Source organism: Lagenorhynchus albirostris, chromosome 15, assembly GCF_949774975.1.
Source record: "Lagenorhynchus albirostris chromosome 15, mLagAlb1.1, whole genome shotgun sequence".
Lineage (NCBI taxonomy): Eukaryota > Metazoa > Chordata > Mammalia > Artiodactyla > Delphinidae > Lagenorhynchus > Lagenorhynchus albirostris.
This window is the reverse complement of record NC_083109.1, coordinates 79775452-79800777: the sequence shown is the minus strand read 5'-3', so window position 1 is coordinate 79800777 and position 25326 is coordinate 79775452. Positions and strand designations below refer to the sequence as shown.

Genomic DNA, 25326 nt, shown 5'->3' with positions numbered 1-25326 from the left:
TCCCCACCCCAGCCACTTCCACTTCTCCCACCAGTTCCTCCTTGTAGGTCAGAGTACCCCTCACTTCCTCCTCCCTGGCGATCAGCGCTCTTGTCCTGCCCGGGGCTCCACACCCCACGACCCTCCCTGGCCAATGACAGCCCACCAGTGGAGCTCGGCCCACTACTCGGAACCAGGTTAGTCCACTGGGGGACCAGGCTCTCCCATCTCCCATGAGGGTGGGGTCCACAGCCAGGCCGCGCAGCGTGGAGCCTCCCTCCCTCTCTCCCACTCTGCAGGCGGTCACGCACCCACCCCTACACTCCCACACGCCTCCCAGCCCCCTTCATAGGTCAGGTTCCCAGACAGATGTCCAGGCCTCTGTGCAGCTCCAAACGGTGTTTGGTCCGCACCTAAGCTTTCATGAAGTGTTTGCTAGCCAGGTCCTGGCGAGAGAGCAGCCGGTCTGTGTGTGGAAGGGTAGGGGCCGGGTACCAGGGCCTCAGACCAGGCCGGCCTTGCTTTAGAGCCCCTGTGGAGGGCAGCCCAGGGCTGGCAGGCCGGAGGTGAGGACTCCGGGGCAGTCTCCACCTTCACCAGCCCACCGCTCCTCTCTAGGCCCCACCCTTTCCATCCACAAGACTGGGAAGAAAACCTTCTTTGCCTGTCCTGCTTGCTGGGAAATTAGAGATGCGAAATGGCTTTGGGAAAGGTTAAAGAGCTCTCTACAGGTCAGAGGTCACCATGGGTGGGGGAGGGCAACATATGGAGGCACTCCCAGCTAGCAGGAAGACCATGGTAGATCACAGAACAGCCAGAGGTGGGGTTGCAGAGAGTTTAGCAAAGGCAGGGAGACGCAGATCTAACTGCCTGTGGGAGCTGAGGGCCTGGGGCAGGGGCAAGAATGGAGAGGAGGGGAGGAGTCCGGCACCCCCCCAAGGAGCAAGCAATAGGTCTCATCTCTGAGCAGCCCTTCCACACTTCTGCTCACACTGATGCCCTTCTGCTCCTCTTGGGCGCCTTCCAGGCCTGCTGGAGCCCCTCCATCTCTTCTGGGAAGCCTCCTGGAGGTCCCCAGCTCCCCAGGGGTTAGTCCACAAGCTTTCGCAAAGGCCAGCAGCAGTCTTTGTTCTTTCAGCCAGACTGGGATCTGCCCTAACCTATGCCCCGGGTTTTGGGGTTGCAGAACCAAGCAGGGGTGAGGAAGACAGGGCTGTGTTCCCCTCCCCCCATCAGCCCTGTGTGACCTCTGAAGACCTACCCGGGTGGCGTCAGTGTCCCCATCACTGTGAAGGTGGGGAGGTGGGACCTGTGCTCGGGTCTTCCCTGCCCTGTAGCCCCGGGTCTATTTCCTGCACCGGAGCGCTGGGGGGAGGGGGCGTGGTGCTCGCCCTTGGGATTTATGAGAACCAGACGTTGACTTCTCCCGTTGCGACATCTGGGCTTTCTCGAGACGCCCACTGTACCCACGCCGGAGGGTCCGGGGCCCCCGCCGGGCGCCCACGCCCCATACACCCCACTACCCTACTACTCAGGCCACCCACCCGGCCTCCACCCGCCACGCTCCCGGGGCCACCACCCCCGGCTCCGGGGGACGCCTCTGCACGGCGGGGATTCCGGAGCCTGGCTTGGAGCCTGCTCCGCGAGACCCGGCAGCCGCGGACTCTCGCCCCAAATGCAGCGGCTGCAAGCCAGCTCCTAACCCCTCTGGGCCCCAAGGCTCGGCAGTCCAGCCGCCGCCACCGCCGCCACCCGGAGGCAGCGAGCAGCAGCGGCGGGCGCCGAACAGGCTCGTGCTGAGGGCGGGGGGCGCGGCGGGGGCGGGACCTGCGAGGGGCGAGGGGGCCGAGCCCGAGGCGGGGGCGGGGCCGGGAAGGCGCGCGCCGCACGGGCAGAGGGTAGGAGGGGGAGCGGGCGGGGCGCGCGCTGCGCGGGGCTGGGCTCGGAGCGCGCCGGGCTCGGCCGCCGAGAGAGCCGAACCGGGGCCGCGCTGGGCCAGTGAGGAGCGCACGAGCCTTCGAGGTTGTGGACGACGGAGGGAGGAGCCGCCGCCAACGCCAGCTCCCTTCCGGAGGGACCCCGAACCCCCCGCTGGCCATGAGCCGCCGGGCCCCGGGAGGCCGGCCGCGGTCCGGGCAGCGCTCCTCCGGCGCCCCGGCCCTCCCGGCCACAGCTGCGCGCCTGTAGGTATGGCCTGCTTGTCCTCAGTTCCCTCGTCCCCCCGTCCATCACCCCCGGACTCCATCCGTCTCTGAGGGCGCGCGTGTGTGTGCGCACTGCTGCTCTGGGGAGCGCGGCCGCACGCGCCCCGGTCCGCGCGTGTTGTCTTTGTGTGCGCGGGTGGGAGGGAGCGCGACGGAGGAGACGCGCCCCCCGGCGGGGATCGGCTCTCCGACCCCCATCCCGGGCCGGGCGGGAGTGGCGGGAGGGGCCGAGCCGCCTCCGGAGCAGCTGCGCCCAGGCCCCTTCCCAGGGGCCAGGCCCCTTGGTGGGGCGAGCGCAGCGGGCCCCCTGGAGGAGGGGTCTCTGGCTGGGGGCTGGGGGGGCTGGAGCGCTGGGGTCTCTTCCCTAGGCTGCGGGGGCTGGGGGAGGGCCAACCTGGAAGGAGGGTGCCGGCCACGGGAGGGACCCTACCCAGACCACCGTCGCTGGGCCGGCACGCCCTCCATTTGGCCCAGGCCTTCTTTCTCACGGTCTCCATTCTCGACCCGCCCACCCTGGGAACTCTCCTGCAGCCCTCCGTAGGGGGGAGGATCTCTGAGGGTGCCGGAGAGGCCGGCGCCTTTAAGAAGGGGCGGGTTCATGCCCTCCATTCAGTCCCTTCGGCCTCGGCCATTGATGAACCTGCGGGCAGCGCGGGGCCCGGCACCGCGCCAAACCAGCGGGCCAGGACCAGGCAGAGGCAGGGACCCCAGCAGCCCACGAAGTGGGGTCTTCAGGGGGAGGAGTCTGCAGTGACTGGGACCCCTCAGGAGCCGCGCGGGGGTGACTGGACAGCCCCAGGAGTGACCGTGGACAAGGTGCAGGGGAGAGCCTCAGGGCTGGGAGTCAAACCTGGATTGAACCCTACCTGTGCCCTTTGAGCCTCCATTAAATACCGTGTAAAATGGGGATGGTGCTGCCTACCTCCTAGCTGGGGGACCGGCAAGAGTTGCCCCCTCCAACACAGGTCGCTGAGCATGGGGTGAAAGGGCACCCCTAAGAGAACGGAGGAGCCAGGGGATGCCTACCCTAAGACACTTTGGCTGCCTCTGTTGGGGGTGTGACCTGAACCACCCCCCAACCCTGCCTCCCACTTTGAACAAATCTCTTCCATCCTGGCCTCCCTGCCCCATCCAGGAGGCCATCGGCTGGGAGTGACCTAGAACCCTTCAGCTCTAAGAACTTTGGAGGAGGTCTGGCCGTGGGGGCAGTGGCAAGGTTCAGGGCGTTTATGGGGTTCTCAGAGACAGTTTCCCACAGACTGCCTCCTCTCCCCCTCTAGAGGGCGTCAGTGATGATGGGCAGGAGATGCTGATGCGGGATAATTGAATGGTTCTGAGGAATCGAGTTAATGCATATGCTTTTTTTCTTACCCTTACTGGGAAAACTCTGTCTAAAATTTCTAGACCCCTCCTCCCTACTTTGTGGGTCTCCCAGGGAGAACCCCCCGCACACACCCAAGGGTGAGCTTCCCTAGGAGGTGGGACCCCCACTCAGGTGGAGCCTGGACCCCCAGGGCTGAGCATGTGGTTTCGAGCTGACTCGTGCCAGGCTAAGGGCCTCTGTGGCGTTTCTCATGTAATCTTCACAACAACCCTGGGGGTTTGGTTCTATTATTATCCCTATTTTGCAGACAAGGAAACAGATTCAAGGAAGTGAAATGACTTGCCCAAAGTCACTCAACCAACAAGCCAGGCTTCCAAACCACTTCTCTCTGACAAGAATCTGGTTTCTACCTCCTGCACTGCCTGTCTATTCTGGGTTGTAGGGACTTGGGAGTTTAGGTATATTGGGCCTCCTGGCAGCTGTCCCCATGCCATTCGGGTCCAGTCTTAGAGCCTGCCTTGCTTCCTGCTCTTTCACTGTCCACGTGGGGCTGGAGGGGCGGCGGCAGCTTTGGAAACTGGGGAGGTTTCTCTTCCCCACTCACCTGTGTGGGTCTGTTTTTTGGGGTTTTTTGTTTTGTTTTTTTTTGCGGTACACGGACCTCTCACTGTTGTGGCCTCTCCCGTTGCGGAGCACAGGCCCTGGACGCACAGGCTCAGCAGCCATGGCCCACGGGCCCAGCCGCTCCGCGGCATGTGGGATCTTCCCGGACCGGGGCACGAACCCGTGTGCCCTGCATCGGCAGGCGGACTCTCAACGACTGCGCCACCAGGGAAGCCCGGGTGCGTCTGTTTTTATGGCTGTGCTCTGTCCCAGGGGAGAGCAGGGGTGACTCTTCAACATCTAGAGGAGGTCACGGCCCACACCTGTTTGGGCAGAGCAGTGTGTGGGAGTACGGCATCTTTTGGCTCCTCTGGGTGAAGCAGGGTTTGGGCTCCATTCTCCAGATACTTCCGACCCTCTGTGTCTAGGGCCCACCTGGGGGCGGGTATAACACCCAGCTGGGGACTCACGGTTTGGTAGAGAAGACAGGCCACAAGCCATGTGGTGTTGTAGAGGGACGAGGGGCAGGGGGGGCAGAGTGGAGGCCGGGACAGGACAAAGGGGGGCGTTCCCGGGGCCCCCCTGGGTTCAGGGGCCTGCCAGCTACTGGGGCAGAGAAGCAGGTGGGGCAGTGCCGGGCTGCACGTTGAGACTCCGAGCAGTGGACAAGCAGGGGTTGGAGGAAGAGGATGTATTAAAACTTGGATGTGGAGAGTTTGAGGTGGCGGAGCTCAGCCAGGCTGGGAGTTCGGTTGTTTGGGAAAAGGCCTGGGGAAGCTTTATAAGCATCTGCAGTACCGAGTTCTGGGATACTCAGAACCGAGGGGAGGCACTGGAGGTCTCAGTTAGGAGTCGCTGGTATGTGTATCGTGAAAAAAGCCGGAAGGCAGACTGGTGGGCTAAGGGGTTGACGGGGATGTCCGGCAGATTTGTGGGGCTGGGCCATGGCCCAGGGAGGTCTGGGAGGGTTATGAATCAGGGCCTAGGTGAGATCCATGACACCAGGAGAGAGGGAGAGACCGCGAGGCTCAGGCCAAGGATGGAGAGGGGTTGGTGCATCTGCTCTGCAATGCCAGGATGGCAGGGCCAGTGCAGCTAGAGCCATCCCAGCCTGCTCTCCACCTACAGAGCCTGTCCAGGAGCTGTCCAGCACCAGGTGCTCCTGAAGGAGGATAGGCTTCCCTCCTGAGCCCCCAGGCCCCGGCACAGCTTATTGTCCTGGGGCCCCCGCTCCCTGCTCATCTGATGTCGACTTCCTGCAGGGCCCAGCCCTGGACTCCCCTGCCCTCCAGCCTGTCAGAGAGCCCTCTCCTCTGAGGATGGCCATCTCCTTTCCCCAGGCAGGGCCTGGGTCCCCCTACTGTGCCCTCAGAGTGAGGGCTCCCCAGTGACAAAGCCCTGCTGGGAGTAGCATGTGCTACAGAAAGGGACAGATGTGAACTTGGCTTCACACTCCCCCCTCACCAGTCTGTGGCCCTGGACCCGCCAGCATGGCTCTTGGCACATGGTGGGAGTTCAGTACAAATCCAGTGAATGATGGGCTAGTCACCTCCCTCACCAGAACCTCATTTCCTCATCTGTATGATGGGAGAATCCTCACTTCCTGGCAGGGAAGATGTGAGGGGAGAAGGGCTTTAAACAGGGGCATAGCCCAATTGGATGTGAGTCCTAGAAAGATGACCTTGGCCACACTGTGGAGCCTGGATTTGTCAGGGGTTGGGGGGGATCGTGAGAAACAAGGAGGTTTGGGAGGAGTCCTCCGCCCAGAGGAGTGGGAGGAAAAGAGGGAATGAATACAAGACGTTTAGGAAGTAGAAGCAGAGGAGCTTTGATTTTTAAACAAATCACTTGTTTAATCCTCATGACAGCCCTTTGAGGTCATTGCTCTTTTACCCTCTGTTTTAACAGATGAGGAAACTGAGGCCCCAGGAGGCTGAGTCACACGGCTAGGAAGCAGGGGAGCTGGGATGCAAAGCCAGCCAGTCTGGCTCCAGATCTCAGGCTTTTAACCACTCCACTGTCCCATGTGTCAGATGGTCAGATGTGGAGGAGGGGGGACGCCCCGGCCACGGGCCCCCGTGATGGAAGCAGCTGTGGGGCCCCCTCGGACCAGGGGTCTGCAGGTCCCAGAGCCAGAGGGGCTTGTCTGAAAGCTCGGGGGCTCAGCAGAAGGGCTTCCCCGCTCCCACGGTGGCAAAGGCTGGCAGTCGCGTGGAAGGCGTGAGGGCACAGAGCTGCTCCGCCAGCTTTTAGCAGCCACCTCCCGGCGACGCTCCTCAGCACAGGCCTTGGACCATGAAGCAGACAGGCCTGCGTGCAGGATGGTCCCACTTTACAGCTGCGGAAACTGATACTCAGAAAAGCCAGGGCCAGCTGAGTCCCGCGCCGCCCCTCCCTCCCCCCACCCCGACCCCCACAGACAGGGGCAGAGTCCCAAGGGTTCTTAATCCACACCTGTCCCTGTCGCTAATCAGCTCCTCCCTAGACCCACTCTGCAGCAGAGACCCAGCCAGTTCAAGAGTATTAAGACCAGAAATCACGCCCACTCCTGCCTCCTGCCAGGGTCATGGATCGAGCACAGATATTCTGGGTGGGGAAGGTCAGGGAATTCCAGCCGCACGTCCTTCTTGCAGGAGGCCTTGGTTCAGGGCCTGCCCTGTGAGGACACTTTCTGGGGGGGGGGGGTGGCGGGGGAGTAGACTTAAGAACCAACGCCCAGGCGCCAACAGTGAAACAGACTGAGCCCTGGGTACTCTGCCTCCGTCGCGGGCCAGAAGGTTGTCTGTGTGCTGCAGGGGGCGGGGTGCGGAGGGGCGACCGGGGGTTACGGTCCCACAGAGGCCAGGACGGCAGCTGGGAGGAGGCTTGGTGGTAAAGTGCTCAGTCGGCTGGGCTGGGCCGGGCCGGTGGTCCTGAGAAGCCTGGAGGACAGGACATCGGTGAGCGTGGTAGGGGCCAGCTTCCTGGAGGGCAGGGGGCAGCCGAGGGAGGCCTTGTGTTGGGGAGGCCCCAAGAAGAGGCCTCGGTTTCCCCATCGGGAGTGGTTCGCGGTAGGGCGGGTAGCACTGTCCAGCCCAACCCGGAACCCAGCACAGAGGAGGATGCCGCTGAGGCCTTGCCCCCCACCCAGAGGGCAGCCTTTCAGGTTGCTGGGCGGCTGGTGTGCTCTGCAGGGCCTCCTTCCCTCCCTGGGGGCTGGTTGTCTCCTGTGGTAGGGAGGCCAGCTCCAGCTGGGGCTCCCTGGAACACTCCCCCTCCCCCGCAGGTGTGGACCTGGACCACGCCGGTGCCTCCCTGCCCCTCCAGGCCGCTGCCCACTGTGCGCTGGATCGATTGGTCACCGGCCCATTAGCAGGGTGGCTAGGCCGCCTCATTAATATTTTAAGGAATGACCTGGCCATGGGGTCCGGAACTGCGTGCCACTGGGGGCTGATGGCTGGCTTTCTTTCCTCTTTTCCAATTGTCAGTGCTATTTTTACCACCGGAAGGCCAGCCGCCCCCTCTCCCAGGCGTCTAACCGGGTGGGGGTTGGGGGATTCTCCCGTCTGGTTCTTGGCAGAGGGGTTAGGAGAGTCCATGGCTTGGAACGGCAACAGGCAGGGACTGGATTATGCTTCCCCTCCCCATCCCACCCCCTGCCCTGCCTCCCTGAAGCCCCATCCCATCACCCTCTGGCCCTGGCAAGATGGGAACAAAAAACATTGCTCCAGGAGGAGAAGCCAGACAGCCCAGCTGAGCCTGGAAGAACCCCAGGGTGATGGATTGGGGAGGGTAGTTTGCCCACCCAGGGCTGCTGGGGGGCCACCACCTGATCCCCAGGCCAGGCGGAATGGGGGTGGGGCTCCCTTTGTCTCCACCGGAGTCCTCATAGAAGAAGCCCGTGAAGGTGAGAGGCAACCTCCTGCCTGCCTCTGGTCCCACTCCTGGAGGGACTGTAGGGCCCCAGTCTTCAGTGTCCAAGGGCCATGACAGGGGCCGCTGGAGGCCACTGCTCCAGCCCCCCATGGGAAGCCGAGGCCTCGGGAGACATAGGGCCTGGCCCGAGACAGCCCACGTCTCCCACCGGCCAGTCCATTGCTGTCCCGCACGGACTCGGCAGGTTTCTTCTGGCTCCCTGGGGCCAGAGGAGGGGGAGCTGGGACCCGGCCCATGGAAGCAAGAGGGCCAAGGACCACAGGGGCCATGGGAGCGCAGGATGGAAGGGCCAGTGTAGGGGGAAGGCTTCCTGGAAGAGGAGAGTGTTTTACGTAGCCTAAAGGTGGGGCAGAATTTGACTAGTCAGCGGAGTGAGGAAGAAAGTTCCAGCCGGCTGGAGAGTGACACAGGCAGAGACTCGGGCGGAAATTCCCAAGGAGCCACTGGAGGAGGGAGAGCCCAGGGCCTGCTGGAGTCAATCCATAAGCCTTCCCGGACAGGCCAGACAGTAGGAGCCCGGTGAGTTCGTCCACCCTGCTTCTGGTACCTCTGGGTTCCCCTCCCCCTGAAGCTCTGCTTTTCCCACATCTGGGTCTGTGGTCACCTGCAGAATGATTGATTGGGTGTCACACTGACTGGTCCCTGGAGACCTCCTGGCTCCACCCAAAGGTTTGGAGAGCCCTAGTCCTGCCCACAGGTACACATGGATTATAACACAGCAGAGACCACTTCCTGTGCTGTCCTTCCAGGGAGGGGCGGCCCCTCATCCTCATTTTTTTTTTTTCTTCACCATGCCACGCAGCTTGCGGGATCTTAGTTCCCCGACCAGGGATCGAACCTGTGCTCCCTGCAGTGGAAGCGCGGACTCCTAACCACTGGACGCCAGGGAATTCCCTCATCCTCATTTTTAAAGTGAGGAAACTGAGGCCCAGAGGCTGGAGTTGAGGTCAACGTCCTTCACCCAGAGAGCAGTGGGGTCAGGCCTGGAGCCCAGGTCAGCAGAGTCCCTGCACTCGGTCTCCTCCCCAGTTCTGGCCCACGGCCCTCAGTTTCCTCACTTTAAAAATGAGGGGGGCAGCACACCCGTGCCCTGCTGGGGCTGAGCCGTCTTCCTCTTGGCTTACGGCCTCCCCTTTACAGAGAGCCATGCCTGGGCCTGGGTCTGTAACTAGGGCTGGGGCTCCCGGGCTGGCCCGGCTGCTTGTGACTTCTACCCCTGGCTGTACAGCCCCTGCCACTTCTGTGTAGCCCCAGCTGGACCCAGGGGACAGTGAGGGCTGCTGTGCTGGGCATCGGGCCCTTAGGCTCCTGGCCAGTCAGCAAGAGGTCAGGGCAGGGGAGGGGGGAGGTCAAGGCAGCCCCAGCCTCTGTGCATCCCAGGCCAGTGCCTGCCTAGGACATGTGCCCCCACCCTTGGCAAATTCCTCTCCGAGTTCCACCCCTGCCTCCAGTGCGGCCTAGATGGGACCCTCCCCCTGCCCCTCACCCAGTGAAAGCCTCTGCCCTGGGTCCTGTCCCTCCGCTCTACCCCTTCTTGCCAGGAATATTCTCAACCAGCAGGAAGGGTGGGAGGGACGGGGATTGACGCTTGAGGATGTGGCACTGGGACCGGCTTCCTCCCTGTCCCCACCTGCCCCATGGAGGGCAAAATTATGGCAAGTGGGGCACACTTTGCTGCTGGCTCCAGTGCTGACCCTTCCCAGGCTGCCCTGTCACCTAGTCTGACCCTCCTGGTGGGCTCAGGAGGGAGAGAGATGGCCCCTGTGGGGAGCACTGCCCTGCTGGGTAAATGGATGGGCTTGGAGCCCAGGGACGGGGCTTCACAAACTCAGCTGCAGGGCCTCGTCCCCGCCCCACCCTCAGAAACGCCCGCTCTCCACAGGTCAGGCCAAGGCCTTGGTGATGGTGGCAGGTGCATTCCTGCCTCCACCCCCATTCCGGGCATATGACTCAGGCCTGCCTTCTGCCCCCAAGGAGTGCCTGTGCCAGGTGGGAGACAGACATGGAAACAGATACCTGGGGCACCCTGCAGTGGGCGCCTCGTTAGAGGGATGCATAGGCAGGGACTGTGGGAGCTCAGAGGAAACACCTGTCTCCTGGGCTGGGGAGGCAGGGGAGGTCAGGGAAGGCTTCCCGGAGGAAGTGGCCCCTGGATTCATTCTTGAAGGATGAGTAGGAGTTAGCTAGATGAGGAGGAAGTGCAGGGCAGGAGAGAGGCCCAGAATGAGCCATATTCATGGGTGCCTCAGCCCCTGTTCTCCCCCAGCCCCTCCCCCATGTCCTGAAAAGTCTGCCTCCGAGTTACTGCTCATGGCTGCAGTGAAGTTACTCTTCATCCTCTTTGCCAGCATGAAGCCCAGTGCAAGCCCCACCTCCTCCAGGAAGCCCTCTGAACTCCCTGCTACTCTCCCGCCAGTGCTGGGGTGAGAGCCTCTGAGGAGACCTGCTGGTTTGGAAGGAAAACTGTCCTCAGTGCTAAGTGGCCTGTTTCCTCCCTGGGGCTGTCCTGTGGTTATCGACTGCAGATCGATGGCCGAGGTTGCCCCAAGGTGAGAGGGAACTCCCACGGTACCCTGTGGCCCAGAGGCCCCACAGATGATCTCACAGAAGTGGGGCAGCTATTTTCACCTGGTGATTAGTTACAGAGATTGGATCCCAGAGGAGAGAGGAGATGGTGCTCCCAGGAGCTGTGAGGGAAGGGCCATGCTGGGAACTGTGGGGATCCTGCAAAGGCAGGCGAGGGCATGACCCCCTGTCTCAGTTCCCCTAACGCTGGCCGGCCCCCTCAGACAGGGGCTCCCTAAGGCAGGGCAGGAGCGCAGCACCCCACTTCTTCTCCACCAGTAATTTTCACCCTGGCCTGTTGGGGAGGAGATGCATAAACAGAATGGCTGGGCCTGTGCCCCCAGGAGTGATGGGGGATGAGGAGGCAAGGCCCCCAGATGACTAGACACACACCATGCAGTTTGGCGATCCGGAGTGAGGAAGCATGGGGGCACCTGGGGACAGGAGGAGAAAGGTGGGATTCCCCGGTCAGGGCCTCTTCAGGAAGGTCCGGATTGGATGGGAGCTCTGGAGGGAACAGGGTTCCAGGAGGTGGGAACATAAGGAGAGCAGGCAGCCAGTCCACGGTGAGGGAAAGGAGTCTGAAGAGGCGGCACCTTCAATGCCAGTATGAAACACTGGTCATACTGGATCCACACTGGGAGGTGACGCCCACAGTCTCAGAGTCAGCGTGAGAATCCCTGGTGTGTCACTAACAAGCTGTGTGTTCTCAGGCCCCATGTGACGGCTTGGGCAGTGACAGCTGTGACATGCCCGGTGTGCTGAGCACATTCATTTGTTCATTCATTCATTCAGCGTTTACTGAGTGCCTGCCATGTGCCCAGCACTGGGGACACAGCCACATATGAGGCTGTCAAAACCGCTGCCTTGGTATTCTCTGGGGAGGGTGTGGTGCTGGGGGGGGTGGCGGTCCAGGGGTGGGTGGAACGAGACCAAGCAAGTGGATAAACAGACTGTCAGATGGGGATAAGCACTGTGGAGAAAAGTAAGCAGGCAGAGGGCACGGAGACACCAGCGCTGGGTGGAGAATTTCTTATTCTAAATAGAGCGGTGGGCAAGGAGAGCTATCGGACAAGATGGTATTTGAACAGAAACCTGAAAAACGTGAGGGGGTGTGGGGAAAGGACATTCCAGGCAAGTACAAGAGAAAATCGCAAGCGCAAAGGCCCTGGGGTGGGACTCAGGTGTGACCAGAGCAGAGTGGGCAAGAAGAGTGGCGGGAGATAAGCTCAGAGAGTCAAATGGAGGCAGATCACGTGAGGCCTTGGGGGCCGTGGGTAGGACTTTGGCTTCTACTCTGAGTGGGGTGGGAAACCATTGCAGGATTCTGAGCAGCGGAGGGCCTGATCTGTCTTATGTTTCAGAAATGACTGGGTTCCTGGGTGGAGAACAGGCTATAGGGGGTGAGGTCAGGTTCCGGGGGACCAATGAAGAGGCTGCTAAAATACTGCAGGCAGGAGAAAGGGTTGTGTGGGTCCCAGGCCAGCAGCACGGATGGCGGGGAGCAGCGGAGGGGTGGGGTTCCTGGTATATTTCAAAGGCAGAGCCAAGAGGATTGCGCATGACTTCTTCCTGTCCACCAAACTTTGGGGACCCTCAGAAGAGGGTACTCAGGGAAGCGAGGTCACTTGGAGGCTCATTGGGGACCCCACTTGAAGGCGTCTGTCATCCCAGCCTCCCTCGCCAAGCCCAGGAATGACCTTGGGGTTCCCTGAGACTGCTGCTTGAAGGAGAGTAACCCCTCTTGCAGACACGTGTCCCCCCTGCCTGGTTGTCCTCACACGTTGAAGCTTGCACACAGACCTGGGGGAGTGGGGCAGGTGGGCGCTCTGGACATGGGTCAGGAATTCACTCGCTCCTCTCACCTGCAGCCTCCGGGGGCTGCGATGGGACAGGAGCCATGAATGGTGCCGCCCCCGGCCCCGCCGCCGCCGCCCCGGTCCCAGTTCCGGTCCCGGACTGGCGGCAGTTCTGTGAACTGCACGCGCAGGCGGCCGCCGTGGATTTCGCGCACAAGTTCTGCCGTTTCCTGCGGGACAACCCGGCCTACGACACGCCCGACGCCGGGGCCTCCTTCTCCCGCCACTTCACCGCCAACTTCCTGGACGTGTTCAGCGAGGAGGTGCGCCGCGTGCTGGTGGCCGGGCCGGCGCCCCGGGGAGCGGCCGAGCCCCCAGACGCCATGGAGCCCGAGCCCTCGGGGGCCCCGGCGCTCAAAGCCGCGCCCTACGGCCACTCGCGGAGCTCCGAGGACGTGTCGGCGCACGCGGCGGCCAAGGCCCGCGTCCGCAAGGGCTTCTCGTTGCGCAATATGAGCCTGTGCGTGGTGGACGGCGTGCGCGACATGTGGCACCGGCGCTCCTCGCCCGAGCCCGACGCCGCCCCGCGGGCCGCCGAGCCCCCAGCCGAGCCGCGCGACAAGTGGACGCGGCGCCTGCGGCTGTCGCGGACGCTAGCGGCCAAGGTGGAGCTGCTGGACATCCAGCGCGAGGGCGCGCTGCGCTTCATGGTGGCCGACGACGCGGCCGCGGGCCCCGGGGGCGCCGCCCAGTGGCAGAAGTGTCGCCTGCTCCTGCGCAGGGCCGTGGCAGGCGAGCGCTTCCGCCTAGAGTTCTTCGTGCCGCCCAAGGTGAGTGCCCACCCCCACCTGGGGGGACCGTGGAGGGGCTGGCTTCGGGGACCGCACTGCCTGATCTGATGGGCAGGATGGAGTATTCAGGGTCAGGAACCTGGGATGCCAGGGGCCCCCCTCTGCCTCTGGGATGAGTCACCCCTCAGGCCCTCTTTTTCTGCCTGTGAGGTGTCAGAAGGGCCCTCTGGCTACAGAAGGGGTTCTGGGTACTGTTCTTGGAGGTATTGGAGAGCCTGGCTGCCTGGACTCCTCTTCCTCACCTGGGGCCCCTGGGTGGCTGGAGCCTCCCCAGAGAGGAAAGGAGGCAATGACATTGGCACACTCACGGAGCGCCTGCCAGGGGTCTGCATCCTTCTCAGGGGAAATCTGCTTGTCCCCCAGCTTAGCTGCCACGCTCCAGCCCAGCCCCTGCCCAGGTGGCCCCTTTCCGGCCCAGATTTCATAAGCTTCTCCTGGCTGTCACCAGCATGGCCGCTCACCTGAGTGCACTGTGCCCTCCCCTCTCTTGGGGGCTCAAGGTCAGAGCCCTGAGGGCAGCTTTGGGTCTCCTCCAGCGGAGCAAATCTGCCTTGTTTGGGAAGAGGGAATAACTCTAACAATAGTGCCCACTTTCTGAGAGCCCTCATCCTCCCAGTTGCCCCGGCAAGGCGGGCAGCATGGTCCCCAGGTCACAGAAGAAGAGAAGAGAACGAAGGGAGGGGGTGTGGGCTGCCCAAAGTCACGCAGCTCGCGGGAGGCAGAGCTGAGCTAATTATACCCATCACCCTGGTGGTCTCGGGAATGAAAGGAGCGCGGAGCTGGGAGCTCCTTGTGCACTGGGAGGTTTGGAAGGGTGGGGGGTTGTCCGCCCAGGGCCCTCACCCACCTCTGGGCCCATTCTTTCCCCGCTGTCTTTAGCCACCCTGCGTCTCGCCTCCTTCTCCATCTCCCTGTCTGTCGGGACGCTGGATGCTCCCCCTTGCCTTTCTCCCCTGGAGGTGCAGGGTGTGGGCTCCCCAAGACGGGGTGCCCATGAGCCACATGAGAGGTGATCTCCCAGGGGCACACTGACTCTCTGAAGAGCTTTCTCCCCAAGTCCCAGGATGCCCAGACTCACCAAGGACTCTTTGCCTGCCCAGGCCCCCACCTTTAGGTCCCTGAGAGAGTCACAGGCCACTAAGCCCAACTCCACCGTTTGTCAGACAGGGAGAGCGAGGCCCAGTGAGGGGTGGGAAGTGGGGTGGGGCTTGCCCAGGGTCACCCACAGGGCAGGGCTTCAATGCCTCTGGGCCCTGAGTGGCAACCACAGCTGCTCAGCTGTAAATAGCATGTCTGCTGCCCTCGAGGGAGGGGACACAGCAGCCGGTGCCCCCTGCAGCCCACCATTCACCGCTGGCAGAGGGCAGGCTTCCTGAGGGGTCACTTTCCCAACCTCTGCGAAAGGCAGGTGGGTTCCTATCCCAGATCTGGCCTCAGACCCTCCTTTTTTCGTGCAAATGTTTGTGAATTCAGGAGTGAGCCAGGTGGGAAGCATGCCTGGTGAGGGCTCAGGTCCGGTTTCCCAAATATGTTTGGTTCCAGGGTGTATGAGCCCCACGGGGAGCCCCTGCTGACACTCCCCCTGCCTTTGAGTCCTGTTCACCCATCCGCAGTCCAGATTTCTTCCTCCTCTTGCCCCTGAAGGCCTAGCTGCGCCCTTGGAGCAGACCGGGGCTTGGGGTCTGCAGGCTTAGGGGCTGTTTCGGGGACCCTCAGCCTGCTCTTTCATACAGCCCCGTGTGTCAGGCTTCCAGCATCCTGCCCTCTCACTCACCCTGCAGGAAAAGTCTCCTGGACCCCAGGTGCCCTCATAGCCCTAGGCCGGCCAGCCCTGGGGCCCAGGGAGCAATGACGCTGGCCCCCTGCCATTAGGGAACCACCAGACAAGTGATATTTGCTGGACTGGATGGTAAAATAAACCTCAGTGGGGTGAGCACAGGATGCTCTGGGGGCCACAAGGAGGGGAAGCTTCATGAGTGCTCACCAGGTGGCAGGGCCCCAGGACAGGCATTTCTGGAGACTCAAGCTGAGTGAGCCAAGGTCTGGGGTCGTGAAACAGCCTGATGGCTCCGTCCAGGGAAGTGGTAACAGTGAGCTGGAGCCGGGTGAGAGGCAGCTAGGCCAGGACAGACGGGCCTCAAGTGCAAGGCAGAGGAATCACCGCCCGTGGCCAGCGGGAGCCCAGCGGTAGTTCCCAGACCAGCCTTCACTGCAGACCTGTCCGCTCCACCCACTCCAGGACCGCGGCCCCCGCCCCGCTGGCTGGCTTGATGGCCTGCCATGGTCAGCCGAGCCTCGCAGTCACTGCCCCAAGCGCAGCCCTGCTTTGCTGGATGGCAGCCAGTGCTGCCAGGAATTCCCATCCGCCTGCCCACCCAACGTGTGGCCCTTCCCTTTCCTCCTAAGAAAGCCCCTGTCCCAAAGCCCAAGCCCTGCCAGGAATCTCAGTCTCAAGGCAGCCCCGGGGGGCCTTCAGGCCAGGGCCAGGAGCTTTGGGGCAGGGTGGCCGTCCCCAGGAGTCCTGCCAGCTCACCTTGGTTAAATCCCACACTGGGCCCTTTGCCTCCACCTAGAGACACGGCCTGCCCGGCTCCAGGAGTCCTGTTCCGAGTTGAGGCTCCAGACCTGTGCTGTGGAAAATCCCGTCTGAAGGGGGAGATGAGCATTTTTTTTTAAATGAACTAGAATAGAATAGAAAATCTCACACTCCATCACACAGTCAGGGTAAATATTGTCTGGTGAAACATGTGTTTCAGAGATATTTTTACCTGTGTGTGTGTACTGGGTCACAACGTCAAATGTATTTCTTACTATGGGTCAAGGTGAAAAATGTGAAAACCGCAGATCCGGTAGGTGCGCTGGGCGGAAGGGCAGCTGGGGCAGAGTTCACCCCCTCAGGGCTCAGAGGAGGGAGACTTATGTCAGTCCCAGCTCTGTCCCTGACTTGCTGTGTGACTATATGGGGAGGTCCCTCTGTTTCCCAGGAACTCCCTCAACTTACCCATCTGTGAAATGGGGATTGGGACACCTCTGTGCCAGGGCTGCCTGACATCCTAAGCTGAGGGCTGCTCTGACCTCTGGGAGTGGGGACGGGGGAGAGGGCTTCAGGAGGCCCTGGGGCCGCTGTCTCACTGCCCTTTCCTCTGGCCTCCCAGGCCTCCAGGCCCAAAGTCAGCATCCCTCTGTCGGCCATCATTGAGGTCCGCACCACCATGCCCCTGGAGATGCCGGAGAAGGACAACACGTTCGTGCTCAAGGTGAGCCCCACCCCGGGCCCCACAGATCCCTCATGGGTGGCAAAGCTTGAGGGCAGTGTCGGGGGAGGTGAGGGTAAAGGACCAGCAGCAGGGCAGGGGGAGGGAGCTCTGGTTGGGGGTCCCAGGATCCTACGCAGATGTCAAGCACATGACTAGGATGTGAATCCTGGCCTGGGCTCCAAAGCCAAATGCCCCAGGTGTCGTCCAAGTCCACCATGTGCGGCCCCGTTCCCATTTCCTCCTGCGCCTGGGTGAAGGTCCTGAGTTTCACTTCCTCCCCTCCCTTCCCCCACTGGAGTCAGCGAGCACCCACCCCACAGACAGGAACTGGTAGCCAGCCTGCAGCAGTTATGCAAATGCTCCTGTGGCCAGCACTGGAGTGTGGGAACCTGCCTGGTCCCACAGAGGGCACAAAGGCCCTGAGGGTGGGCAGGGGGGCACCCCAGTGAGTCTGGGGGCAGCTCCTCTTTTTCCCAGGCTCCACATCGCCGGGGTGGCCTGCTTGGGTTGCTGAGGACACGGCTCCGGGCTGCCAGGGCTGTGGCCCTGTGCCTCCTTGGAGGATTAGAGCGTGTTTGTGAGGCCAAGTCCCCAAGGAGGCCTGGTTCTACCCACCCGAAGCTGCACGGAGGCCCCCCGCACCTCCTCCCCAGGCTCCCGGTTGGGTTTATGTTTTTACTGTCCCTGTTTGTTTAGTCATGAACTCTCTTATTCATTTAGCAAATGTTTGCCAACCCCATACCCTGAGTCACCCCAGGCGGGGGACTGAGGACACGGCCCCTCCCTGCCTGGCACTCTCATCTGCTGGATGAGACAGGTCAGAGCCTCGCCCCCGACAGCTGGGTGGCCTCTGTGTCTCTGATGACGCTCAGGAGCCCTGAGGCCAACGGGCTCACCTGCCGGCCCGCTGTGGGCCTCAGTTTCCCCATCCATTCAGGGAGGGGATGAAGGAAGTTCCGAGGACCGTCCCAGCTCTGAGATGCTGGGAGTCCAACTGCTCTTTACTGAGACACGCGACAAGAAGCTCAGAGCCCAGGCCTTGGCCTTAGAGACCTGGGTTCGGGTCCCAACACCTCCACCGAGCGCTAGTGTGACTTTGAGCGAGTTACCTGAACCTCTGAACGTCAGTCTTCTCATCTGTACGACGGGGAAAGCATCACCCCCCTCACGGGGCTGTTGGGAAGAGTTCATCAGACAATGTATGTGCAGGATCACACCCTGGGCCCGGCTTTCTCCTCCTTGTTTCCCTTCTGGAGGCTTCTTATCCCAGGGGCGTGGCCACAGAGGTGGAGTTCCAGGCGCAAAGGCGTATGGGCCCTCAACTCGCTGCTGGGCCAGCCGGCCCCTCACAGACTTGAGAGTTGTGATGCCCTTCCACCCCACCTCCCCATCCCTTACCCAGCCAGCATGGGCTCCTCCAGGGCTGCATCTCCAGGGCCTGAGGACCTGAGCTCAGCAGGGCTGGACATCATCTCCATGATCCCCAGTGGGGGGCCCAGGAGGAAGGGGCTGCTGAGAGTGTGGGCTCCACCCAGGGCCCCCATTGTCTTTCCTGCTGCCCTCACCAGTGAGCCCCCAGGGGGGAGGGGTGGGATGAGCCATTTGTCCTGGGCTCCGGAGCCTCCTGCCGAGGGTGCTGGCTGTGATCTGGACTCTCGCCACCCCCTCCGCAGGTGGAGAACGGAGCAGAGTACATCCTGGAGACCATCGACTCCCTGCAGAAGCACTCGTGGGTAGCTGACATCCAGGGCTGTGTGGACCCTGGGTGAGTGCCCAAGTGCTCCTAGGATGGGAAGATGGGGTGGGGGGGGGCCTAGCTCGGCTGTGCCCTTGGTCCAGCCTCCACGGGGAGGGCAGGAGCTGAGCTTGACACATGGGCTTCTCCCATTGCAGTCCAATTCAGGTGGGTGCTGGCCAGAACACCCACACTCCCATTCCCAGCAGGCTCTGTAGGTTCGGGGTCTGGGGACCTGGAGGGAAGTTAAATCAAGTCTTGTTCTCACGCCAGGGGAGGCTGAAACCACTAGGAGAGGGGTGATGGGGTGAGCCCAAAGTGCCAGGGGTGGGGGACCAACCGGGAAGCCCCTGATCCAGTCCTGGGGCTCCGAGAAGCTGTAGTGGTAGAGGTGCCCCCCTTCTCTGCGGCTTAAACAAAGGGCGGGCCTGAGCCTGGCAGAGGGGGCTGGGGGCGGCAGGGAGGAAGAAGAGAGAGAACAGCCCAGCAAAGGCTGTGGAGGTGTGCGAGGACCTGGGACTCGCAGGGAATGTCAGGCCCTCGGGTGACTGGAATTAGAGCCCGTGAGGAGGAGACTTCCGTGAGGGCGCCGGAAGCTGGTAGGTCGGGGCAGTGGGGAGCCATGGCTGGTAATAAGGGCAGCTGTGGTCAGCCGTGTGCGGGAGGAACAGCAGGGAGGCTGGCGGCGCCGCGCGGGAGAGGCCCGAGGCCGGAGGAGGAGGGGCAGCAGGCCAGCAGGCTGAGCACTTGGCAGGAGCTCCGGCTACTGGGGTGAGCCAGGCCCCGGGGGAGGGGCTGCTGCCTCCTGATTAAGAGCTTCATTTGAGGAAGCACAATTAAAGTCCTGAGCGCCTCCCAGGGCCCCCCCCACCCCGCCACCCCCATCCCCAAAGTGGCCGTTATCCCTCCCCTGCCGCCCTCCCAGCCATCGGCTCCGCACACTCGTTCCCCAGCCCTCGTGAAGGTGAAGCTCACTTTGTGGCACAGATGGGGAGACAAAGGCCCAGGGCAGGGAAGGGAGCTGGCCCCGGCCCCGCCCCCCACCACGCCCTGCCCCTGTATGAGGGCCTCCGTGGGATCCTAGGAGGAGGGCAGCCTGTCGAGGGTTAGGGGGCAGGGGTCATGTGACCTCCAGGAGAGCTGCACCCACCAGGAGACATCTCCATATGGCCCGGTCACTCACATGGCGGCCACAGAGCAAGCTGAGGGTGTGGCAGAGGGACAGGGCTGATGCTGGCCGCGGGACTGTCTGCCACTCCCGGCTCCATGAGCCTGCGGTCCGAGTCCCATGGCAGGACGTGGTTGCGCTTTCTTGCCTTCGCAGGGACAGCGAGGAAGATGCCGATCTCCCCTGTGCCCGGGGAAGCTGTCTGGCCAGCCGTGTGGCCTCTTGCAGCTGTGAGCTCCTGACGGATGGTAGGTGGGGACAGAGCTGGCTGGAGTAGTGGAGGCAGGGTCGGAGGGGACGGTCGCTCAAAGATGGTCAGACAGACAGACGTGCTTCTCACCTGCCATTTCTCCAGCAGCGGACCTGCCCCGGCCCCTAGAGACAACGGCAGCCGTGGTGACAGCCCCACACAGCCGAGCTCGAGATGCCGTCGGGGAGTCCCTGGTCCATGTCCCACTGGAGACCTTCCTGGAGACCCTGGAGTCCCCAGGTGGCAGCGGCAGTGACAGCAATAACACAGGTGCAGTGGGGCTGCACTCTTCCTGCTGCCCCTCCCTGCGACCCCGCCCGAGGCCACAGGCACCCCCAGGCCTCTCCCAAGCCCTTCCTGAGCCTCAGAAGCAGTGACATTTCATCCCACTGGGTCCTTTGCACAGCTACTCGGTTGTTCTGGCTTTTGCAGGCTAGTCCGGGAATGTGACCCCTCCCACGGGCCCTGGTTTCAGTAGAAAACGCTCACAGAAAGGGGTGCAAAGGGTTGTAACGAGGGCTTGGGGACACAGACACTTGATCTGTTCCCAGGTTTGTTGCCGACTTAGAGAGTGACCCCAGGAAACTAAGTGATCCCACCAAACCAGAGAAAACCGGACGATGACTATGAAATAAGCATGTTCTGATGTTATACATACAAGCAGACACAGCTGGGGTACTGAGGAGTTTTGTTACTGGTTCAGGAGGTGCAAGAACATTTAATGTGTGTTATGTGAGAAGAGAAACCATTTGCCAGTTGTTTTTTTTTTTAATTAATTAATTTATTTTTGCCTGTGTTGGGTCTTTGTTGCTGCGTGCAGGCTTTCTTTAGTTGCAGCAAGCGGGGGCTACTCTTCGTTGCAGTGGCTTCTCTTGTTGCAGAGCATGGGCTCTAGATGCGTGGGCTTCCGTAGTTGTGGCACGTGGGCTCAGTAGTTGTGGCTCGTGGGCTCTAGAGCGCAGGCTCGGTAGTTGTGGCGCACGGGCTTAGTTGCTCCGCGGCACATGGGATATTCCCGGACCAGGGCTCGAACCTGTGTCTCCTGCATTGGCAGGCGGATTCTTAACCACTGCGCCACCAGGGAAATCCCACCAATTGCTATTAATGGTCTTTCCTTGAGACAAAAGGCACCCATTCCATCATGTGATACATTCTTATCATTAAACTATTTGCTAAACCAGTCTGTAGCTTAAATCTACATTCTCTTATTCTATCATTTTCTCCTCTCCATGCCTCAGTTTACCTCATATGTTTAGTGGGTGGGTCAGCTCCCTGCCTCGTTCTAAATTACTCAGCAGCATCTTACATGCAAAAACCCAACAAGATGATGCATCCCTTTTCTCGTTTACGTGCCCCCTCTCTCCCCCACGCCTCTCACACTGTCATCCCTCTGCAGTGGAGGACGGAGCAGAGCCGGAGCCCGAGGCCGAGCCCGAGCTGGAGCTCTCTGACTACCCCTGGTTCCACGGGACACTGTCACGGGTCAAGGCAGCTCAGCTGGTTCTGGCAGGCGGGCCCCGGAGCCACGGCCTCTTCGTGATCCGCCAGAGTGAGACTCGGCCTGGCGAGTACGTGCTGACCTTCAACTTCCAGGGCAAGGCCAAGGTAAGTCAGGGAAGGCGGGTGGGGGGCACAGCGGGGAAGTATCCAGCCCAGGGGGAGGCGGGCTGAGGTGGCCCTGGTCCTGAGGCTGCACCTGCGCCCAGGAGGAGGCTCCACGGGTGTAGGGGTGGCATGGCTTCCCACAGGCCAGGCCTACCCCGGCCATGCTCCGAATCACTCGCCTCCCTCCTGCACCTCTCTGCTGGTGGCCGAGCCCCCAGGAGGCTGGGCCCTTCTGAGGGTTTGACTTTGACCCTGTGCATTGGGGATCACGTAGCACTAGGGCTTCTGAGGGTCTCCACCGAGAGCCACCTCCGTACAAGGCTGGGGTCCACCAGTGCTCCAAGCACGCAAGAGCCCCTCTTGTCCCCTGCTCAGCACAGCTCACCAGCCCCTCGTGGTCCCCAGCTGCGGGCCAGGCCTGTGCTCAGACCAGGCCCGGGGTTGTGGAAGGGAACCACATACGGTGGGCCCTAGAGAACCAGGCAGAAGAGGAGGAGCTGGGCCCGGCAGGAGGGCCACAGAGCAGGGGGCGCCAGAGGAGGCTCCTGACCCCACCAGCCAGAGTAGGAGAGGACCTTGACCTGAGACGTGCAATGGACAGAGAATCCTTGAGGTGAAGACAAGTGGAAGGGTGGTCCAGACAGGGCAGGGCAAAGGCACGGCTGTGAACCCAGAAGGCGGGCTCTCAAGGAAGGGCACTGTGTGCTAATAAAGACCTAAGGCACAAAGGAACACATGACAGAAAGTCCAGTGACCGTGGGGGGTTTCAGTGTGACAGAGTGGGCAGGAACCTCAAACTCCCCTCCCCCCATCCCGAGTTTCCGCTAAGGAAACAGACCCAGCCCTGGCTCCGCCCAGGACACAGTTCCCGTCAGTCCTTGCTGGAGGAGGGGGCACGCTAGGACTCCTGCTCCAGGCCTGCACTGGTAGCCAGTGTCCCAGCCCCCGGCTGGCCCCATGGGCAGCGCTTCCCTAGGGACTCCTCCTTGGAAAGCAGCTGCTCTCGCCAGCTCCTCTGACAACCAGGCGCTTTACGCTGTCCCCGGCAGCCTGACCCGGAGTTTACTTCTCAGCCAGCACGGCCCCAGGGCAGCCTCCTCGGAGGGCCCGGGTCTGATGCCTGCCCAAGCCAGAGGCTCGGATGGTGCCCAGCCCACCGTGGGGCATGGGGCAGGCGGGTGGGGTCGGGGGGTGGGGTCAGGATGTTTGGAGGGGAGACAGAGCCGGAGGCTCCACTCTTTCCAGGGCAAAACCCAGCCCTGAACTTTGTACTCACCACAGCTGGTGCCTCTCAGAGCACGGTGTCTGTCCAGAGTCCCATGCAGAGCTGGAGAAGTTAGTGGTGGGATAGAGCCGCTTCCTACTCATACACCTCCGGGGAAGGAAGACCTCTGCCTTCCCAGGCCTCACTTTTCACCTTCAGATAAGAAATGTCTGGAATGTTTTTCCAAAGACTGAGAGGCACACGCTCCCTGGGGCCCAGCTCTGCCCTGGGTCTCTGTCCCCAAAGGCCCCACCCCGACTTGAGGCTGTGGTGTGACCCCACTATGCTGGTTTGGGCTGAGCCCCTTCCCTGGGCTGCCATGAGTGTTCCCCGGGTTTGCCCACACTGTTCTGGCAACTTCTGGCCCTGCCGAGTGGCAGAACTCACTCGTGGGAACACTCCCCTCCTCCCCAGGATTTCTCTCTCCTGTACTAGGAGCCAGCTCCCCCATCGCATGCACCCTCCTATCATCACCCCTGTTGCCACACACACCCCAGAGACGGCCACTCTTCCCCTTGTGAGATACACATGGAGCAAAAAAGGGCTGAAGCCAGAGACCTGTGGCTCACCACTAGAGACCGCAGGCCTGTGGCTTCTCTCTCCCTGAGGCGCCTGGCCCGGGTGGGCACTGTTCCTCCGTGCTGCACGCTCTCCTGCTGCAGCACAGTTGAGCAGCGTCTGCAGCCATTCATCCCCAGCCACCCTGGGGGTTGTCTGCAGCCTGCTGGGCTTTGCCTGTACGGGGACAGTGGGCAGACCCCTAGCTGCTGGGGTGGGAGGGTCACCCAAACACGAGTTCTCTTCCTAGCTCTGTGCTCTGCGGCTGCGGGCGAGTCTCCCCCTCCCTGTGCCTGGGTTTCCCCATCTCTAATATGGAGGCTGTAATCTCTACCTTCTAGGGCTTTTGGAGACTAGGGATGGAGAGGGTGTGCGAGGGGCCTGATGTGGGTGCTCCCAGCATAGGGACAGATGCATGCTCCCTCCAGTCCCAGCCTGGCTCTGTGGCCCTCATTCCCCATCCCCGCCATAGGCATGACCCCCCCTAAGATGGGCTCATGTGTCAGGCGCCCCCACTCTGACACCACCCCTGTGGCCTCTGTGAGACCTGGTCCTCCCCGTGACCTTCCAAGGCACTTGCCAAGCGTGGGGCCAGTCCGAGACCCCCGCACCCCACACTGACCACACCCATCTGTGCCCACAGCACCTGCGCCTGTCCTTGAACGGCCACGGGCAGTGCCATGTGCAGCACCTGTGGTTCCAGTCTGTGCTCGACATGCTCCGCCACTTCCACACCCACCCCATCCCGCTGGAGTCTGGGGGCTCTGCAGACATCACCCTTCGCAGCTATGTGCGGGCCCAGGACCCCCCACCTGGTAAGACGCCCCTACCTGGCCCGTGCAAACAGACAGGTGGGCAGTGGGGGAGTCACCCTCAGGCTGCCACCCTGCTAGACCCGCGGGATGAGCACCCGGTCTTGGGCAAGTTGTAAGCAACCCGGGCATCAGGATTAGCGGGAGAGTGGCAGCCCTGAGGGATCCGTGTCCTGAGTAATTCCCGGCAGGTGGAAGGGGGTGGAGTCCCTTAGATCCCTGCACAGGTGGGGCTCAGCGCTGAGCTGTTGAAGGAAGGAAGCCTTGGAGGGGTGAGTGAGGGTGCCTGGCACGCGGGTGTCGCCTATACCCATGACTTTAGTTATCGGGGAGGTGGGCTGGAACCCGGCGCGCTGAATTCGGGTTCCCGGCTCCCTGTGTGATGCCAGGCCATCCCGTTCCTCCGGGGCTCTGGCCCCTGTCTGCACGCCGGGACTGGGGGTCGGGGTGTGGCCAGGGCCCAGGCTTGGCGCTGACGGCCCGCGGTCTCCCGTTGCAGACCCGGGGCCCTCGCCCAGCGCCGCGCCCGCGCCCCCCACCTGCTGGAGCGAGCCGGCCGGCCAGCACTACTTCTCCAGCCTCGCCGCGGCTGCCTGCCCGCCCGCCTCGCCCTCGGAGGCCGGCGGCGCCTCGTCCTCATCCGCCTCGTCGTCCTCGGCAGCGTCTGTGCCCGGCGCCTCGCGCCCGGTCGAGGGCCCGCTGAGCGCGCGCAGCCGCAGCAACAGCGCCGAGCGCCTGCTGGAGGCGGCGGGCGGGGGCGCCGACGAGCCCCCAGAGACCGGGCCGGGAGAGGGCGCCCGGGGCCGCACGCGCGCCGTCGAGAACCAGTACTCCTTCTACTAGGCCGGCGCGGGCGGCGCCAAGGCCCTGGGGCCACCCGGACCCGCCCGGCCGCGGGGCGATGGCCCACGTGGCCGTCCGTCCCACGGACCCTGCCGGCCCCCGCCCGGCGCTGGGTGGGAAAAGCGAAGCTCTTCAGTGAAGACATAATGTTATTAAAGAGCCTGTTTTAGGGACTGCACCTGGCTCTCCGTCGTCCTTTCTCCTGCCTTGGCCTCAGGCACGGCTCCTCCTGGGCCTGCCAGGGAGGAGGGAGAGCCACACACGGGCCCCGTGTAGAGCCCACCGTGGCCTGGCGCCTGCCCGGCCCCCACCCAGGTCTGTCTTAGGGGACCCGGCACCCCGTTGGGCGAGTGAAACCGGGAGACAACCGGCAGTCCTGAAGGAGGTGCAGAGCTAAAGCGCTGGGCCCAAGAGGCCCACAGGGATTGGGGAGGGGGCTTTGGCGGAGCTGTGAGAGAGGAAGGGGGGAAGGGATAACTGAGCAGAGGCTTTGGGGGCAAGAATGAGGGGTGGGGGAGGGTAGAGGAAAGCTGAGAAAGGAGGGCTCATCCTGGGACACAGTGAAGGATGGGAGCGAGGCCAGGTATGGGGTGC

General features: G+C 62.5%; 1 protein-coding gene across 6 annotated transcripts; it reads left to right on the top strand.

The window, feature by feature from the left end:
- The first annotated feature begins 101 nt into the window (after window positions 1-101).
- On the top strand, window positions 102-24910 carry SH2B2 (SH2B adaptor protein 2). 6 transcript variants are annotated; one of them, XM_060122737.1, is made up of 9 exons: window positions 102-176; window positions 12462-13219; window positions 16396-16497; window positions 18171-18262; window positions 19557-19648; window positions 19759-19920; window positions 21047-21255; window positions 23721-23892; window positions 24389-24910. In XM_060122737.1, exons 1-9 carry the CDS (start codon window positions 134-136, stop codon window positions 24730-24732), a joined length of 1974 nt encoding a protein of 657 aa, XP_059978720.1. In that variant the 5' UTR covers window positions 102-133; the 3' UTR covers window positions 24733-24910. The 6 variants fall into 6 exon arrangements, with proteins under 6 accessions (XP_059978720.1, XP_059978719.1, XP_059978724.1 ...); XM_060122736.1 differs by having other exon boundaries at window positions 103-176; window positions 19756-19920; XM_060122741.1 differs by lacking the exon at window positions 102-176 and adding an exon at window positions 1988-2166 and having other exon boundaries at window positions 19756-19920.
- The last annotated feature ends 416 nt before the right edge of the window (window positions 24911-25326 follow it).